Source organism: Podarcis cretensis (genome assembly GCF_951804945.1).
Source record: "Podarcis cretensis genome assembly, chromosome: 2".
Lineage (NCBI taxonomy): Eukaryota > Metazoa > Chordata > Lepidosauria > Squamata > Lacertidae > Podarcis > Podarcis cretensis.
Window position 1 is genome coordinate 83911417 of NC_137171.1, and position 18491 is coordinate 83929907.

At 44.2% G+C, this 18491-nt stretch overlaps 1 protein-coding gene across 5 annotated transcripts in view; it reads left to right on the forward strand.

Moving 5' to 3' along the window:
- The first annotated feature begins 3774 nt into the window (after positions 1-3774).
- The window catches only part of CCDC66 (coiled-coil domain containing 66), a 47333-nt gene continuing 32616 nt past the window's right edge, over positions 3775-18491 (forward strand). The window contains exons 1-9 of one of the 5 annotated variants that reach the window (XM_079965000.1): positions 3775-3938; positions 7975-8039; positions 9343-9368; positions 9799-10240; positions 11442-11607; positions 13561-13664; positions 15836-15954; positions 17210-17383; positions 18241-18372. In XM_079965000.1, the coding sequence (XP_079821126.1) occupies positions 3928-3938; positions 7975-8039; positions 9343-9368; positions 9799-10240; positions 11442-11607; positions 13561-13664; positions 15836-15954; positions 17210-17383; positions 18241-18372 (1239 nt within the window). In that variant the 5' untranslated portion in view covers positions 3775-3927. The remainder of the gene's footprint in view (positions 3939-7974; positions 8040-9342; positions 9369-9798; positions 10241-11441; positions 11608-13560; positions 13665-15835; positions 15955-17209; positions 17384-18240; positions 18373-18491) is intronic. The other 4 variants (XM_079965001.1, XM_079964997.1, XM_079964998.1 and 1 more) reach the window with 4 other exon arrangements.

Consider the following 18491-nt stretch of genomic DNA (forward strand, 5'->3'; position numbering starts at 1 on the left):
GGTGTTTGGGGCACATTCTTCTGGCATACAAGTAAAGAGATGCCAGTGGTGTGTCTTATTACATTTTACCCTAGTGGAATACAAACTGTGCTGTTTTATACAGAAAACAGACTAGCTTGCCAGGTGGGTGTTTCAATTCCCCCCCCCCCAAACATTTGGATTTTGAGCCTACTTATAATAGTAGATGTTTGTATGGATTTACATGAGGCTATTGCAGTGAACAATACATAAAGTATTTCCTGCAGGCTCAGAGTGGAGGTTTCACTTTCAAAAAGAATACCACATAGGAGTGTTTAAATAATATCCCTTTATGAAATTACCTTCATCTCAGTCAGTTGGAGCTATTAACTCATACTAAAAATATTTTGAAAAACATTTTAAAATGTCAGTGCTTTCATATGATTTTATGATTCTATTATTATCTGCCTTCCAATGTGCAGAATATCCTTGAATTGTCTGCCACCTGCTGATTGAAACAAAGATAGCAAGAGATTAAGCATCTGTCCGTGAACCTGATCTTTTAAAAATAGCCCTTGGACTCGCATTTTCGTCATAGTTTTCAGATACATAATATATTTATGTGCTCTTCTTAAAGCAATGTGCAATCTGTATACAAGCAAACTGATCGATTAAAATGTGGATTCCGTTAAGTGTTCACCTTAGTAGTTACCTTCTAACTTCTAGTTCCATTATTAACTTTAACAAAAGGTTCAGTCAGTTTTAACAGATTCAGATAGATTTCATGAGGATTAAAGCCATCAATGTTTTACATTGCAGTTCTAAGAACTTTTACTCAGCAGTACTTCTTAGAGTTCAATGGGACCTACTCCCTAGTTTGAGTGCTGAGAACTGCAGGCTTATTTTTGCAACGTAACACCTATGGAATTGAGCAACTGTTGGTGGATGGCCTTGCTCCAAGGTGAGAGACTTGGAGTGGCTGACAGCGGGGGTGTGGGGAGGCGAATGTGAGTCAATATGACTTCTAAAGGACAGGGAGAGTGTTGGGGAGCTGCATTTTGGGGTGAGAGCATGAATGCAACTCGCAAATGTATAAAGTGTGGCTTGTCTTAATCTGCTCACTGCTCTGGGGGCCTTTGGGCCATAAAGGGATATAGAAATAAACCAATGAATGAGGAAATGAAATATTTCAGAAATAAAATCTAAATAAAAAGGGGGGGGGATTTTACACTTGACAATGTACAGAGAAGCAAGCAAACAAAAAGAATGGAAGAAGATGATTCTAGGAAACATTACAATAATACATAGACTACTAATTGAAGTATCAGCGGGCATCTGGAAATTGTCACCTCTCTGATGTATTTCTAATGTACTTGTTCCCAGAATTTTATTGGGATCAGATGGCTTTGGAGACACATCCAACTCCCAGCCTTGCAAGCACCTGTTGGAACTCACAGAGGGAGCAGCACACAAGGCTACAAAGCTGCTCTTTGGCTTGCAAACACATCCCTCAAGGGTCTCATTAACTGTTTTTACTTCAGTCGCCAAAGGACTTGTATCTTTTGTTCTCAGTCATAGCCTTCCTCTCCTTCACTCTTTGGAGCTCCTTTGCAGCTTGGATCTAAAGAAAAGTCAATCTGCCTCAAAAATCTGTTTAACCATGTTGGCTGTGAGTCCTGGAAGACCTGCTCCTTGCTTTCCAGGCCTTTTCCGACCTGGTCTGAAAGGCACTGGCGGAGGAAGAGGGGAGCGGGGGGAGCACACCGCTCCCGCAGCGTGATCCCAGTGGGGTGCCATTGCAGCTGCCCCCTGCTTGCGCTGGGCACCACGTCCCCGCAGGTGGCATGCCACACCCCCAGGGCACGTACTACGCCCCTGCGGGCAGCATGCCACGCCCCTGGGACATGCGCCAGCTATGCCTCTGCCTGCTCTCTGCCCCCCCCCCCCCCGTGCCAGAGCATGAAGCTCCGCCACTGCTGAAAGGGCAGGTCCCTGACTGACACCAGCTACAAAAGCTGAGGCTGTGACACCAGAGACCATCTTGTTTTAATTGTGCCTTTTACAAACAGGATTGTTAGGTTTTTCTGTTTTTCTCTGAAGCTGGTTTTAATGTGTGTTTGTTTATATATTGCAAATTGCTTTGAATTGCCTTGGTTTTAAAACAGCAACCAATAAATTTAAAAATAATAAATAAAACAATGAGCACAGTGAAACAGGAGCTAGCATCCGTTTCCTTCTCTTCCATCCTCTGATACAGCAACATGTAGAGCTACCTGGTGACAGTTGATGGTGAGAGAAGCCTGGCTAGAGTATGGTGGGTCTGTATCCTTTCTCTTCGTTCCTCTGATGCATCCTGATATAATGCTTGCTAATGGAAGGTAGCACTGTGGTCTAAACCACTGAGCCTCTTGGGCTTGCCGATCAGAAGATCAGCGGTACAAATCCCCGCGACGGGGTGAGCTCCTGTTGCTCGGTCCCAGCTCCTGCCTCCCAAGCAGTTTGAAAGCACGCCAAAAAGTGCAAGTAGATAAATAGGTACTGCTCCAGCGGAAGGTAAACGGTGTTTACATGCACTGCTCGGGTTTCGGTGTTCTGTTGTGCCAGAAGCGGCTTAGCCATGCTGGCCACATGACCCGGAAAAACCGTCTGCGGACAAATGCTGGCTCCCTCGGCCTGTAAAGCGAGATGAGCGCCACAACCCCAGAGTCGTCTGCAACTGGACTTAACTATGAGGGGTCCTTTACCTTTAATGGAAGGAAGCACCTGGTTTCATAGCAGAGCTGGTGGTGGCTTCAGGCCCTGGTGGTGGTTGAGAAGTAAGATACAATACTGTGATGAAAAAGATAAGCATGGATACCGTTCAAACCTCTTGAGTGTGCTACAGGTAGCAGGATTTGTTTACTTTTGCCAATTTACAGACTCAAATAACCATTTCTATGTATTCTTATTCTTAATAAATCGCTATTTTGTTTTCTGCATAATTTCCACATATGCCTTTGCTCAAATTTCCCATAGCCTCTTTCAGCAGTCCCAATTACCGTACTTGTTTGTGGGAACTTGGGAGTACACTTGTAGTAAGAGCATTTTGCATCTTTTCTAAACATATTTTATAATAGGTGCTACTTCCACAATTCATTTTGAATTCGAAGTAGTGATGTAAGGTGTGTGGGGGGGGGACTTTTAGGGGTGAAAACAGATTTGATTTTGCCGATCTATCTTATTAGACAAGCTGTGCTGAACCACTTAACCGTTTAACATGCACACAAGTGCCCAATACAGCCATGACAATAATGATAGTAGTAGTAGTAATTTTTTGTGTCAGGTTAGGTTTCGTTCCTGATTCTATTATTCCAGTCCTCGGCACCACTGGCAACTAAACATTTTCAAGACGTTGCCTAGAACCAGAAGAGACGTGATTTGTCGTGATTTATTTACTTAGATGCATCTGAGGGAGAGACTGGTCGCAAGCAACCCTCAGGAGCACAGCATGACTCGTCCAGAGGGGCGAAACGGTGCCAGGTCATCCTTGGGAGGAACGTTCGGCCCCGCCAGGGAGGTGCGGGGGGGACGCGCGCGCCTCCTAACGGCTTCTTGCTCTCCGCCTCCCGTGGCGCGCGCCACGCGAGAGCGGGAAGGAAAGCGGGCGGGAAGGAGGAAAAGGAGGGGAGGGGAAGCCCTCAAGATTCGGCCGGACTCCAACTCCCACAATGCCTCGCAGCCAGGCAGCGCGACCCGCTGAGTGTAAGCACAGCTCATTGGCGAGAAGTCCGCAGCGGCCCTGGCCCTATCAGCTCCCCTCTCATTGTGCGGTAGCAGCAACCGACGTACACACATTAAGCAGGGATCAGCCCAGGCTCAGTGTCCCCGAGGGGCTGCTCTGTGCGCTTCCTCCTCCTCCTCCTGCCGCCGCCCTGCTGCTGAGTCCCTCCTGGGTTTCTGTGCCTGCCGTACAGAGCGGAGGAAAGAGCCATGAATCTGGGGTAAGAAGAGCCCTCTTCTCCCTGCGCTGCTTGGGTGGGTGGGTGGGTGGGTGGGTGGGTCGGTGGCTGGCAGGCAGGCAAGCAGGCAGGCAGTTGCGTGTGTCATGTACGTGGCTCCCTCCTTGTGGTCACCACGGAGAGGCTTCCTTTTGAACCTCTCGAGGGGGGCACGAGGCACAAGCCCCGGACCTCAGAACCTGAAGCCTCCCACCCATGAAATAACCGACAAGGTTATTCCGCCGCCAGTTACTGTGTGTCACAATCTGTGCACACCTGGACAAAGGATGGGTGCTGTAGGAGCTTCAAGATCTCCTGCTTCGTGTCCGGGTTGCCTTACAACTCACAACTCCCCCAGCTCACGCGATTCTCTCTCTCTCTTACACACACACACACACACACACACATATATATATATATATATATATACACACGCACGCACGCACCGGCGTGCATCTTAGAAAGCGTTCCCCTCTAAAAACCTTAAGATAAATTTTGGTGACACGGTTTACTAGTGCAGTGTTTCCCAACCTTTTTTGGGCAAAGGCACACTTGTTTCATGAAAAAAATCTCGAGGCACACCACCATTAGAAAATGTTTAAAAAATTAACTCTGTGCCTATATTGACTATATATAAAGTAACTCTCTTTAATAGGAATCAAATAAACACAAGGAAAGTATTTTATAATTACTTTATTATGAAATAGTAAGTAAACAGAAATATGAAAAATTATAAAATACTTTATTCAGTGCGCCTTTTGTCCCTCTCCTCGAAATGCTCCAACTCAATGTTCCTCCGCGGGCTGGCCATTGGAGAGCCGTGTCGCCCACACCGCAGCCCAATACAATATGAACCCTCCCCTCGCAAGCGGCAACCCCTCCACACTCCCCACCTTAAGCCTCCACAGGCGCCCTGCCCAAAGAGATGCCCGCCCGCGCGCGAGGGGATCCTTTACCTCAGCATCCCGCCAAAAAAAAAAAAAAAAAAAAGAGGGCGGGAGACTGCGGTCCCTCAGAGGCTGGGCGTTAGGAAGAAGCAGCGGCCTTCATCCAAGCAGGAGCAGCAGCAGCTGTAGCTGTAGTAGCGCCAAGCTGTGCCGGGGACTCCGTGCCCATGAGGGGAGGGAGGGGAGAGAGAGGAGAGGCAGCAGGTCGCCCTCTTAAGTCACGCGCGCGCAGGCACCACCACGCATCCCTCGCGCCCTCTCGCAGAGCCCCTGCTCAGCACCTCCCGCCTCGGGGACGCCCGTCATGAGCCGCTGAGAGGCCGCCAAGCCTCCAGGCTGCTCCCATTCAGCCTTAGGCGCGCGCCCGCCTCGGGAAAAGCGGTGCTGGGAGGCGGAGAGAGAGAGAGAGAGAGAGGACGCCGCTGGCCGCGTCCCACCCTCAGTCGGCTCGGAGCTACTGAGGAGAGGGAGGTGGGGACGACGGCGCGTCTGTTCCGCTCGGGGCCAGCGCGCCCCCGCCCCCCTCTCCAGAATCCCCAACTAAATACGATGCGCTAAGGGAGGGGGGAGAACTCACCCACAAAGAGGACGCCTTTCTGCAGGGCGCCTAAGGCCTCTCGCCGCCCGACTCGCCCGCCTCCCTCCCACGGCACACCAGGCAACGTCTCGCGGCACACTAGTGTGCCGCGGAACACCGGTTGGGAAACACTGTACTAGTGGTACCTCGGGTTACATACTGTTATGTACTGAGTTGAATATACGCTTCAGGTTACATACGCTTCAGGTTATAGACTCCGCTAACCCAGAAATATTACCTCGGGTTAAGAACTTTGCTTCAGGATGAGAACAGAAATCGTGCTCCGGCGGCGTGGTGGCAGCAGGAGGCCCCATTAGCTAAAGTGGTGCATCAGGTTAAGAATGGTTTCAGGTTAAGAACGGACCTCCGGCACGAATTAAGTACTTAACCCGAGGTACCACTGTACTCATTTGCTATAAAAACGAGCTAGGAGGTTTCTGCACATATGTGCACTTCCACAAGATGTAGTGATGGCCATCAGGTCGGGTGGCTTTCAAAGGGGATTAGACAAATTAACGGAGGATAAAGCTGCCAATGGTTACTAGCCATGATGGCGGTATTTTACCTCCACTGTAGGAGGCAACTTGCCTCTGAATTCCGGTTTTTGTGAATTGCAAGTGGGGATACATCCTATATCCTTCTAAATGTGTTTGGGGGGGGAGGTTGTTTTTTGTTTCTTTTTCTGTTTATATTTATTTTTTGTTCTTATCTTGTATTTTTATACTGTGAACTACCCTGAGCTCTTCAGGTGAATGGTGGTATACTACTACTACAACTAATAATAATAATGTGCTCAGGTTCTGCTTGCAAACTTCCCATGTTTGTCCAAGGTGAACTACATAGGACTTTGATCTGATCCAGCAGGCTTTTAGAATGTTTACACTACTCCCAATCTAACATAGCTAGATTTCCCAGAGGCCATTAAAATAAATCTATTTAGATATGCCTAATACCCGTGCTGGATTTAGGCTGTTATGTGTAAGGTTGCCAACTTGGGAACTGGTGAGCAGCAATTAATGGAGGAAAACCTTCAGTCATTGATGGCCCAAGCTGTGCCCACCTGTCCCACACCTAACATCAGGTGTGGGGCAGGTAACACTACAGCAGCAGGGAACAACCAGGAGCATTAGAGTGTGCTCAAAATAGTTCCTCCTTTTAAATATGGCACCAAATGCAGATCATTGAATAATCAGCTCCACTTGGCGCTCCCAACTGATGCAGGTTCCAAAGTGGAGCAAACAGCACTTGCAAGTGAGACTTGCATTCATCCCTGAATTCATATTCAGTGCTGACCACAAGCCTGCAGCTGACCAGAGTTACCAAGTGGTCATTGCTGCTTCAAGTGGTGCTTGGATCTTCCTTTGCCAGTACAGTTTGAATCCAAGGAAGAAATAAAAGAATAGGGAGCACACTCCCATTGTTTCCTTTGACGTTACGCCATCTGACTTCATGGTGATGTTGGGTGATTTACCGGTTGGTGGCTCTGCCCGTCTGTCAAAATGGTCCATGAGGTGGGGGTGGGGAGTTCAGGTTGCAGCCCCTCTTTTCTGTTCTAATCTGGTTTCATGCCTGGTTTAGGGATGGTCACCCTGGTGGATGAGTTATGCTGGGAAATGGATTGGAGCTACAACCAGTGGGTTCCTTTACCACTGAACATGCTGTCCTTTATTTCCAGTATTTCTAAGCAGCCTTTCAAGACTAGCCATACCAAGCTGGCTTACATATAACTTATATACTTTTTCTAATAAAATGTAAAACATTAAAAACATGTTGCAGAATTTAAATACAGTAAGCTTGCAATTTAAGTGGGATTATGTTCCGTGGATTGTGCCTAAAGCCAAAATAATGTATAGTCAATACACATTGGGCTCAGTGGCAGTTGGGATTCCCAAAGTTTTTTTCCCCTGACACCCACCCCCTTTCTGCTCCCTATTTATTTATTTATTTATTTATTTTCACCGCCTGCTTAAAGCTGAATATGCACAACTTCAATGTGTGTAAGTTGTGGATTTACTGTATACAATTCAGTAAATGCCCAATAAATCCTCTGGAAACAGACTTCAGAACAAAACTTTTCAATTAAAAGCGAAGGAAAACAGATGAGCTGTCTCAAAAACTTGTGCCAGGAAGGGACTATCATAGAGCCCCCTCTGTGATAGCCCAATCTCTAGTTCTCACCCTCTGACCCGGTTGACTTGGCTGGGCCTAGAATGCATGATGTTACAGTGGCTACAGTAGCCTCAGGAGATGGTGCTGTGTTGGAGAGGGTGTCCTGTTCTACTCCATGTGCCCACATTTGCTTATAAGGTGCATCAAGTTTCCGTCTTCTCCCTTTTGCTCTTTAATGGCAGTGTTTCGTTTGATGGCAGTGTTTAGTTTATATCTTTACTGTTGTGACAATATTTAAATTGGAAATGGGTGTCATTGGTTCATAATTACTGTTTAAAATTTATGCTCTGTCTTCCCCTGTCAAAATTGCAATTATAGACACATTTTACTTTCTTTTATATTGCAGGGATGGTTTAAAGCTTGAAACTGAAATACTGGATGGAAAACCTAGACTGATAGTGGCGCCTTGTGGTATGATTACTTTTATGTATAATGGTCAATATTAAGATTTACTACAGTCTTTGTATAGACAAAATGAGTTTCATAACAGACTTTTAAATACATGCGTGAGATGTGTTCTATTCAAACCACAAACTACTGTGGTTTGATTACACCAGCACATAGGCATTGTGAAGACACTGGCCACAATTCACAGAACACAACAGGTGTAGTTCTCAGGTAGTGACTATAGTTCAGTGGTAGAGTATGTGCTTTCCCAGGTTCAGTCCCTAGCATTTCCAGTTAAAAGAATTGTATAGCAGGCTTTATGCCTGAAACTGAAGAGCAGTGCCTGTCAAGAGTAGACAACTCTGGCCTAGGTGGACTAACAGCCACACTTGGTATTGTTGGCATCCATTTGTCTCAGGAGACAATGGAGGGGTGCGCCTTTGGGGGGTGAAGTAAAACCATTGCAAGATTGCAATGCATGCTGTGGCTGTAGAGACCAGTATTCACCAGTATTTGGATTTTTTTAAAATAAAAAATGTAGGTCGCTTTGTGATTTTTTTAAAAAATGAGAGACAAATAACTACAGTGGTGCCCCGCAAGACGAATGCCTCGCAAGACGGAAAACCCGCTAGACGAAAGGGTTTTCCGTTTTGGAGGTGCTTCACAAAACGAATTTCCTATGGGCTTGCTTCGCAAGACGAAAATGTCTTGCGAGTTCCTGCAGTTTTTTTTCCTTTCCCCCCTTTTTTCTAAGCCGCTAAGCTGCTTATCAGCTGATCCGCTAAGCCGCTAAGCCGCTTATCAGCTGATCCGCTAAGCCGCTTATCAGCTGATCCGCTAAGCCTCTAATGGGCTTGCTTCGCAAGACGAAAAAACCGCAAGACGAAGAGACTCGCGGAACGGATTCTTTTCGTCTTGCGAGGCACCACTGTATAATAAATAAAGTAATAATTAATTTGGGTGTACAGGAATTTTACAAAAATGTTAAGACTACAGTCATTCATAGTTACTTGAGAATAAGCTCCCGAGTTAACCAATTCTGGCTTATTTTCCTGGTTTGTTAGCTGGCATTAAGCCAGATTTCTCTGGCTCAGACATGACTGGGACTCTGGTTTAATGTAACTTAATACTTAAGTTAGAGCACAAAAGGAAGAGGAGGGCACAAATGAGCAATGGAGGAGCACCTCATCTAGTGCTTGTTCTCTTTGCACATAAGGGGTTTAGCCACACTGCCACTGATATTTTTTCCAGCTGATATCATTTCCCCTGTTATAAGCTGACATTGACCTAGACCTTGTTCTCATTCTTATGTATTTTTCTTTCACAGTGAGTAAATCCAAACCAAGTGTAAAGGTAAGTTTTCTTAAAAGTGTACTTTTTGTAAGCTGATTTTGCATTCCCCATGTAAAGTCAGTCTCCAATGTCAGTTGCATGAATTGGATGGCTTTTTGAAAGACCCCAATTTAAAGCCCTCTTGGGCATGCAGAATTACTTGTAAGTTTCATTGGACTCTGGTCAAATGGCCTTTAAATTAGTCCACATGCTAGCGTTTGTTTTAGTATTGAGTTGAGAATAACAGATTAAAGAAATTTCTGCTTGAACCTCTTGTGTTTCTCCAGTGCAGCCTCCTTTGAAATAGGCTGTAATTCTAAAATTAATTTTTCAAGAGCAGACCTACTTCCTTGGCTGGAACAACTAAAAACCATTTCATTAGCATGGCTTAGGAAAACAGCTACAGTTTTTGGAGGGTGTTCTAATAGGCTCATTATTGTTGTCTTAACAGATGTGTAATAAAAACAAAACATTTAAACACACATTGAGAACAAAACAGAATGGGCATATTCTGAAATCATTGCACACTTCCTGTGAAAAGAGTGAATGTTTTACAAAACAGAAAGTGGGATCAAGACTGTCCCTGACAAAAGATGGGAAAAATAGTGAAACTTTGATATCTACTAAGGATTCATCCAAAGAACCTTGCAATAAAGACAGCACCTTTATCATTCAAAAAGACAACACAACTGCAAAGCCAGGTAACACCAGAATTTCAATTAAGAAACCTCCGGAATCAAACAAGAAGCTCAAAAAACATCCTGTTTCCGTCGAGGAGCTAAGGGACAATTTGGTATGTTTAACACAACAGCAGCTTGAACAGATTTTGATGGCTGTAAAAGAAGCAACTACAGGAACCTCTCAGCTTCAGGATGAAAAGAAGGAAAAAAGAAGTAAGATATTTATTTTCTATACAGAACCAAATTATTTTCTGATTACTTTAAAATAAGCCTGATGTTTGGAAAGTAATGAGATGCTTACATCAAAATAAAATGATCAAATAAGCCACTGTTGGATCAAAAACTAGAAAATTATTTTATTGTTGAATGGCTTTTCAGTAGTTCTCATTGCCATATTATTTATTTAGTGAAATATATGGTCCATTGTTTGGGCTTAGGAAAGAAGTCATGTTTCATTTAAATTTAGATCTTAATGCAGTTTGATTCTTGTTGTGATGTCCTCCGAAATGTCTGATATGGAATACTGTATTATCTAATTTGTACTGTACTTATTCACAGTATAGTAGACTGGTTTCCAGAAGTTATTTGCATTTATCTGAATTCATTTTGGTGTAAATTTTTAAAAATATTGCTCTTATTTCTGTGAATCTCTAAATGTTATAAAATAGGTCTTTCCCACCCAACCAAGTTAAATCATGTAAGTTCTTAGTACCAACTAATATACCTTGTGCTTCCTACCTTACCAGATTCTGACTGACATAAAACTTTGCTAGGTTGGAGAAAGGTCTGAAAATGCATTCTTACAATACAGTCAAATAATGTCTAATCAGCTGTATGTCCCATGTGTTAAGTGGTACTTATTCCCAAGTAAGTGGCTCTAGGTTTGTAACTAGCCACTCATCGAGCTTAATGGTACTTTACACTTGTGATGAAAATAGTATCTAGTTTATATTTGTGCCTGCTTTCAACTTCAGAGCTGGTCCATATTTTGCAGGCTTTCCTGCAATAATCTACATCATCATTAAATGGGAAGGATTAGGTCCCTGCTTCTGTTTTTATGTGCCCTTCACAATAGATGGCAATGTAATGTACTTGAATTTTTCCATTTAAATTCAGAGTTTAAAAAGTAACTGTGAGTTGGTTCACAGGCATAAGTATGCTGAATATTCCAAAAACATATTAATGCACCAATGTTTCATTTACAAGTAAATATGGTTAGAAGTCTTGGCATCACAGTTTCATCAGAAAAGGGATTTAGGGATATCTCCCTTAAGTAAAAACAGCAACATTGGATGTAACTCTAAATGTAATTTAGCTGCCTTTTAATGGTTTCTGAAAGGATTGTACATAGGCTAGGAAATAAGGACAAAATCTACCGCACCATTAATTTTCAATGGTACTTTTTCTTTTGCAGTAACAAGCAGTGCAGATAGCAACATTCCTGCTGATCAGACCACAGAAGAAAACATAATGGGATTACTCCAAAAGGCTGGTGAAGTTCCATCTGTTCCAAGTGAACATAGTTTCATTTCAAACAAAAACCAAGGAACATCCAAGCAGGCTGAACAGAAAGCTATCGCGTATGTAGGTCTTTTAAACTCAAATTCACATTATTTGAATTTTTTAAATAATATGAATGCTTTGAAAAAGACTGCTTCATGATGTACAGTGGATAGACCCTTTTACACAGCGTAATACCGTATTGGCCCGAATATAAGACACACTTTCCCCCCAAATTCTGACCATGAAAAGTTTAAGTACGGCTTATATTCACAACTTTATGGTATGCAGCCAGGAGTGCGAGGCCAACAGCGCCAGGAGCGCGCATAGTCCCCCATTCTCTCCCCCAAGGCCAGGAAGGGGGAGAGAGAGAGAGGAAGGGGAAAGGCCGCTGGCAACGTAGCCCGGCTCCCCCCCTGCCCAGTATGCAGCCAGGAGCAGTGAGGAATGGAGCGGCTTATATTCGGGTATTTTTTCTTTTTTTCACTTCCCCCCTCCAGTTTTAAATGTGCAGCTTATATTCGGGCGAATACGGTACAGTGGTGCCCCGCAAGACGAACGCCTCGCAAGACGGAAAACCCGCTAGACGAAAGGGTTTTCCGTTTTGGAGGCGCTTCGCAAAACGAATTTCCCTATGGGCTTGCTTCGCAAGACGAAAATGTCTTGCGAGTTCCTGCGGGGTTTTCCCCCTTTTTTCCCCCTTTTCATAAGCCCTAAGCCGCTTATCAGCTGATCCGCTGATAAGCCGCTTATCAGCTGATCCGCTAAACCGCTAATAGCGCTAATCCGCTAAGCTGTCAATGGGCTTGCTTCGCAAGACGAAGAAACCGCTATACGAAGAGCCTCACGGAACGGATTAATTTCGTCTTGCGAGGCACCACTGTATATAGTGCCCAGCCCTATAGAATGATATAGGAATACTTGCATGAAAACCTATGGGGCTTTGTCATCTAACTCGTGCTAACAGAAGCCAGTGCAAGGATGCCCATTAGTGCAATGGGAGTTTCTCCCATCTCCTCCCCAAATCTACTGACGAAGGTTGGGCAAACACCCTAAACAGCATGCAGGGAGAGGAGAGGGGAGAGCATTCTGTCGGGCAAGCAGAAATTCTTGCGCTGATAGAATGATCTCCTTAGCGCTATGTTGAACACAAGCCTATATCTCAAACTATACATGCTGGTCACTTGAACACTACATATGATCAGATGCTCTTGGATGCAGATATTAAGGATATTATGCAAATGAACATAGACACTATTTTCATTTGGTCCTTTATTTTTTAGTCAAATATTTACAGTGCAATGGCAATCATTTGTACATGGACATAAGTCCTGTTGGATTCAGTGGGGCTTATTCAGAGTTAAGTGGGGTTAGGAATGCAGCCTTAGTCTGTTTCTTTAGTGGGGAGTTACTAGGCAAGTAGCTAGTCAAAAGATACTGTACAGTGGTACCTCGGGTTAAGTACTTAATTCGTTCCTGAGGTCTGTGCTTAACCTAAAACTGTTCTTAACCTGAAGCACCACTTTAGCTAATGGCGCCTCCTGCTGCCGATTTCTGTTCTCATCCTGAAGCAAAGTTCTTAACCTGAAGCACTATTTCTCGGTTAGTGGAGTCTGTAACTTGAAGCGTATGTAACCTGAAGCGTACGTAACCCGAGGTACCACTGTATTTGATATACCCTGTACCAAGTTGGAAGTGCTGTAAGGATTATATCAACATGAACCTGTCTGGAGTCTCCCAGCTCTGATTCTATCATTCTCAAAGGGTTGGATTCAGACTTCACCTTCCAGGAAGGCTTTTCATGCAGTGGAGAGATACTACAGGGGGAACTAACTTTAACCATTTCCCCTCTCCTCAGCATCCTGGAACAGGGTGAGAGATGGTGCTAAGTACTGCTAGGCTGGCTGAGGCTGGTGGGGAGAATCATAAAAGTAGCCTCATCCCCACTTCCAGCTGGAGAGCAAAATCTAGAGTCAATATGATTAGCAGTTACTTTAATAACTGAGCTTTAAAACATCTTTGATTTTCTTCAGCAGGAATTCGTGGAAACCAGCTGATATATTTAGTGCTTTGGGAGAAAGAGAAAGGGACAAAACCTTATTAGATGCGAAGAAGTCTCAGTGGAAGAAGGAACTAGGTACAGTGTAATTAACTGCATTTCTATAGTGTACAATTAATTGTTAAAGAGCTACCTCATTTTACAAATAGATATTGTTGCTGTAGTTAACTGTATACAAGGGGGTGGAACATGATCAATCTGCAAGGCAAGCTTTATAGGATAGTGATGTTTTTTGTGCTATTAATGCAATATTTAAAGTAAAGGACCTTGACGTTTAAACATTTTCATTTCCCCCCACTTAGTTGTATGTGTCAAGCAAATAAAAATAACTGTTACCTAAAATATATGTGATTTTTATAAGTTTTCATACTATTGTAACTACGAGACTGAACCGCAGTGACTGTTTAAATTTCCCCTTAGCGCCATATTAGATGCAACGTCATTCAGTCAGTTAGTGTGAATGGTTTATTTAGAAGTAAATTGCAAGTTCCAAAGGCAATTTTAGTAAAGGTAAAGGTACCCCTGACCGTTAGGTCCAGTCGCAGACGACTCTGGGATTGTGGTGCTCATCTCGCTCTATAGGCCAAGGGAGTCAAGCGTTTGTCCGCAGACAGCTTCCGGGTCATGTGGCCAGCATGACTAAGCTACTTCTGGCAAACCAGAGCAGCGCACGGAAATACCATTTACCTTCCCACCGGAGCGGTACCTATTTATCTACTTGCACTTTGACGTGCTTTTGAACTGCTAGGTGGGCAGGAGGTGGGGCCGAGCAACGGGAGCTTACACTGTCAGGGGGATTCGAACCGCCAACCTTCCAATCGGAAAACTCTCGGCTCTGTGGTTTAGACCACAGCGCCACCCACATCCCCATAAGGCAATTTTACCCCAGTGCAAATGGGAAGGACCAAACTGGAATGGGGCTTTAGTAGGCTTCCAATGGTTAAAGCCTGTATAAGTATGGAATGGGGCCCCTGCATGCAGTTCACTTAGCAATTGCACAAAGAACTTTGTCAAACTGAGTAAATGGTTTCTTCTCTGGTTATGGGTAGATTCTTCATTGTTCTCCATATGTAAGATGGAGATAAAAAATACTGACCTCTGCAGAGTGGTTCCAAGTATTAACAAGGGGCGGGGGTGAAATACATATTGGTTCCTTTTCCAGGAAGTAATTCTTATTGATTGCTTCTAAGATATGTGTTCTTTGAATCACAGCCTAAAAGTGCTATATAAATTGTACTGCTCTGAAATTTAGAGGACGGGGCATTTTTTCTCCTTTTAAACAAAACATTCTTGGGGGGGCATTAAAACATTAAAATATTAATCAGTGATTTTTAGATCTCACTTAATTCTAAGCTTTTTGGGAGGGGGGCAAACATTTTTTTACTTCAGTTTTTATTTACTACATTCCCTGCCATCATTTCCCATTGGTGAGAGTTTCTGAACTTAGAGCAAATCTCCCTCGTTTTTAAAAAGAAATTGTCAAAGTCTGGTTATTTTTAGTTAAGTTACACTATGTTTTCCCTGGGTGGCACTCACTGATGACTGTTCACCGACAGTAGGGGAATAATCAGTGGAGTGGGGAGGTAGGCAATTGTTGGTGGTTCCCCCAGCAGCCTGTGCCCCGCTTTAAATCTCCTCTAGACTGTTGGGACCCACAGAGCAGATTATTTTTTGGAGGGGAGGGGGATGAGATACTCCAGGAAGGAAGAGGAGATAATTGAAAATTTCATCCCTCTCTGTTCTGCTGATGCATTCCCCCGTGTTTTCAGATGGTCACATTTGATTACCACTCTTTATTTTTTTTAAAAGCGTAATATTTCTCCTTTTGGCAATGTGGTTATTTGTATTTAGTGGCTGTGTTTGCACATTGTGATAAACCATGATTTAGCATGACAGGAATGAGCCTAGGCGAGGCATGCATTTATGCACTGCCCCTTCCTTTCCCTGGTGCATCTGCAAGGAGCTTGGAAACTTTTCTTCTTGCTTTTGATTAATAGTAGTTTGTCATGTCATCTAAACCTAACAAACTGGTTAATCTTAACTGGTTTGTTTAGAACATAAAGCTACATTGCAGTTAGCAAAAAAAACAACCCAGAAACAAAAGCTTTCAATCTCTGTGCCGCCATGACAGAGAGGGAGGACTGATCCTGGCCCAGTCTTATTCCTGGCAGATCCACTGTCACAGTGGATATTGTGACATCCAGAATGAGCCAATGAGACATTACACTGATGATTTCTCTCATTTAAAGATGAACAGATAGCTTTCAAGAAGAAACTGAAAGAAACTTTGGAAACAGAGTCCAAATATCACCTGAGGCAGAAAATGGATACAGTAAGCTGTTGCTTCGACAAGGGGCAAATGACTCAGGTAGAAATAAACAAACCATTTCGTTCAATGCAATAAATGTTGCTTATATTTTTGCCAATATTGTAATTCCATCCTGTGCTGTTATCTAAAATATATGCCTGCCTTTTTGTGTTTAGTTGTTCACACTGATACATCTTTAGAGAATAGGCAAATAATTTGGAGGGTCCATGTCCTATTGCAAATATCTTTGCAGGCCCATCTTAAAGAAATTTCTCTCCCTTTATAACGTTCTCTCGCAAAGGCATTTAGAATTAATTGCAATGCCTAATGCACAGTGGTGGTGATGGGTGTGTGTGTATTTTTTAACTGGACAAAATTGAATAATATATACCGTATTTTTCGCCCCATGGGACGCACCGGCCCATAGGACGCACCTAGTTTTTTTGGGGGGGAAATAAAGGGAAAAAAATTATTTTCCCCCCCCAGGTGCTCTGCACTAATCCCGAAGCTTGGGGCGTGCGGAGCTCAGCGCGCCCCAAGCTTCTGGGTGCCGGCAAGGTCTCCGCTAGCCTTGGGAAAGCCGTGCAACTTCGCGCAGCTCTCCCAAGGCTAGCGGAGCGCTGCGCTAATCCTGAAGCTTGGGGCGTGCGGAGCTCAGCGCGCCCCAAGCTTCTGGGTGCCGGCAAGGTCTCCGCTAGCCTTGGGACAGCCGCGCAGCTCTCCCACGGCTAGCGGAGCGCTGCGCTTATCCCAAAGCTTGGGGCGTGCGGAGCTCAGCGCGCCCCAAGCTTCTGACTGTTGGCAAGGTCTCTGCTAGCCGTGGGAGAGCCGCGCAACTTCGCGCGGCTCTCCCAAGGCTAGCGGAGCGCTGCGCTAATCCCGAAGCTTGGGGCGTGCGGAGCTCAGTGCGCCCCAAGCTTCTGGGTGCCGGCAAGGTCTCCGCTAGCCGTGGGAGAGCCGTGTGGCTCTCCCACGGCTAGCAGAGCGCTGTGCTAATCCCGAAGCTTGGGGCATGCGGAGTTCAGCGCGCCCCAAGCTTCTGGGTGCAGGCAAGCTCTCCCACGGCTAGCGGATAGCTTCCTGAAGCCTGGAGAGCGAGAGGGGTCTGTGCGCACTGACCCCCTTCGCTCTCCAGGCTTCAGCGAAAGCCTGCATTCGCCCCATAGGACGCACACACATTTCCCCTTCATTTTTGGAGGGGGAAGAGTGCGTCCTATAGGCCGAAAAATATGGTAATTGCATGAAACATATTTACATTTTAACACCAATGGAAAAAAGCAGTTCATTTGAAGTCACCAAGATACTTTGTTTGTAGATGGCATTTTCAGATGACTTCAGTGCTGCAACGGAAGATACCCACATTTGTAGAACTTTGACCACTGAGGCTAGTGAAACTTCACCCAGTGTTTCAAGTGGCCAAACTGGACAGTTTTCTAGTTTCAGTTCTCCTGATTTGCCAGCTGCTATTCGAACAGCATTTGTGTTAGGGGTAAGAATTTATTTGCATGCAGTGTTTTACATTTTAAAACCTTAAATTTTGGACAGTGCATTTCTCTGCTTTTGGAATGTGGCTTTCATGAGCTTGGCTGAGTAGGCACTGGTAGAATTATTTAACCTTCTTAGGATTGGAAGTAGAATCCAACATGTCAGATCAGACTTGAGGGGTTGCCTGCCATCCTTTTGTCATAGGCTATTCTCAATTGGGAAATGTTATCTCTCCAGTGTGGTAGAATGTTAGATGTGTGGAGGCTGAAATTGACTTCATTTTAATAACTATCAAGACAATACTAGTATTATTTTACTCAAAAGTATATTTAAGAAAGATGTCATTTATTCTAGTTACGTAAAAGGACATGAAATGCTGTGCTGGGATCCATTCTATAAAACCAGCTTGCCTTAAGTTTTATAAGGAAATTGTCATGGGACAACTGTGTTCCCTTTACTTTGTCTGCATTTCCAAAAAAGAAGATAACACACTCGCCAAATACTACTCTTAAAATTTATTGTGAGCCAGGAAATTGCTCATGGATTTTAGCTGTTTCTTAAGGACAGAATCACATGTGATGTGCATCCAGTAACTACAGCCCATAGAAATCTGGTCTCCCTCTAGTGTTGGGGTCCCCATATGCACTATAAATAGCGCCAATAGCAGAACTTATACAGCTGTTAAAAATTGCATGGCAATGATGTGATCAAGACCCAGTTTTAAAATAGTTGCTCTGATTCAAGCACATGCATGTACATACCTGTACAGTGTCCCACTTTTATAGTGTAAAGCCGAAATACTAATCAAATGGATTAAGCTGAGAGTAAATGGAAGTAAAAGATGTTGCCTTTTTCTTTTAGGAAGCGACACCAGTAGAGCATCCTTTTAGTGCTGTAAAACGTGAGCAGCAGAAGAAGTGGCTTGAAGAACTTGATAAACAAAAAGAAGCTGACAGACTACGAAAACTTGAAGAAAAGTGTAATTTATCCAAGGTAGCTGTGGTCTATGAAGGGTAATAATTTGAAATGAGAAATGGTTTATATTGTCCATGTCTTTCACTCTGGCCCAGTTAATAAAATTACCCAGAGAACGGAGAATTCCATGAGTGAGG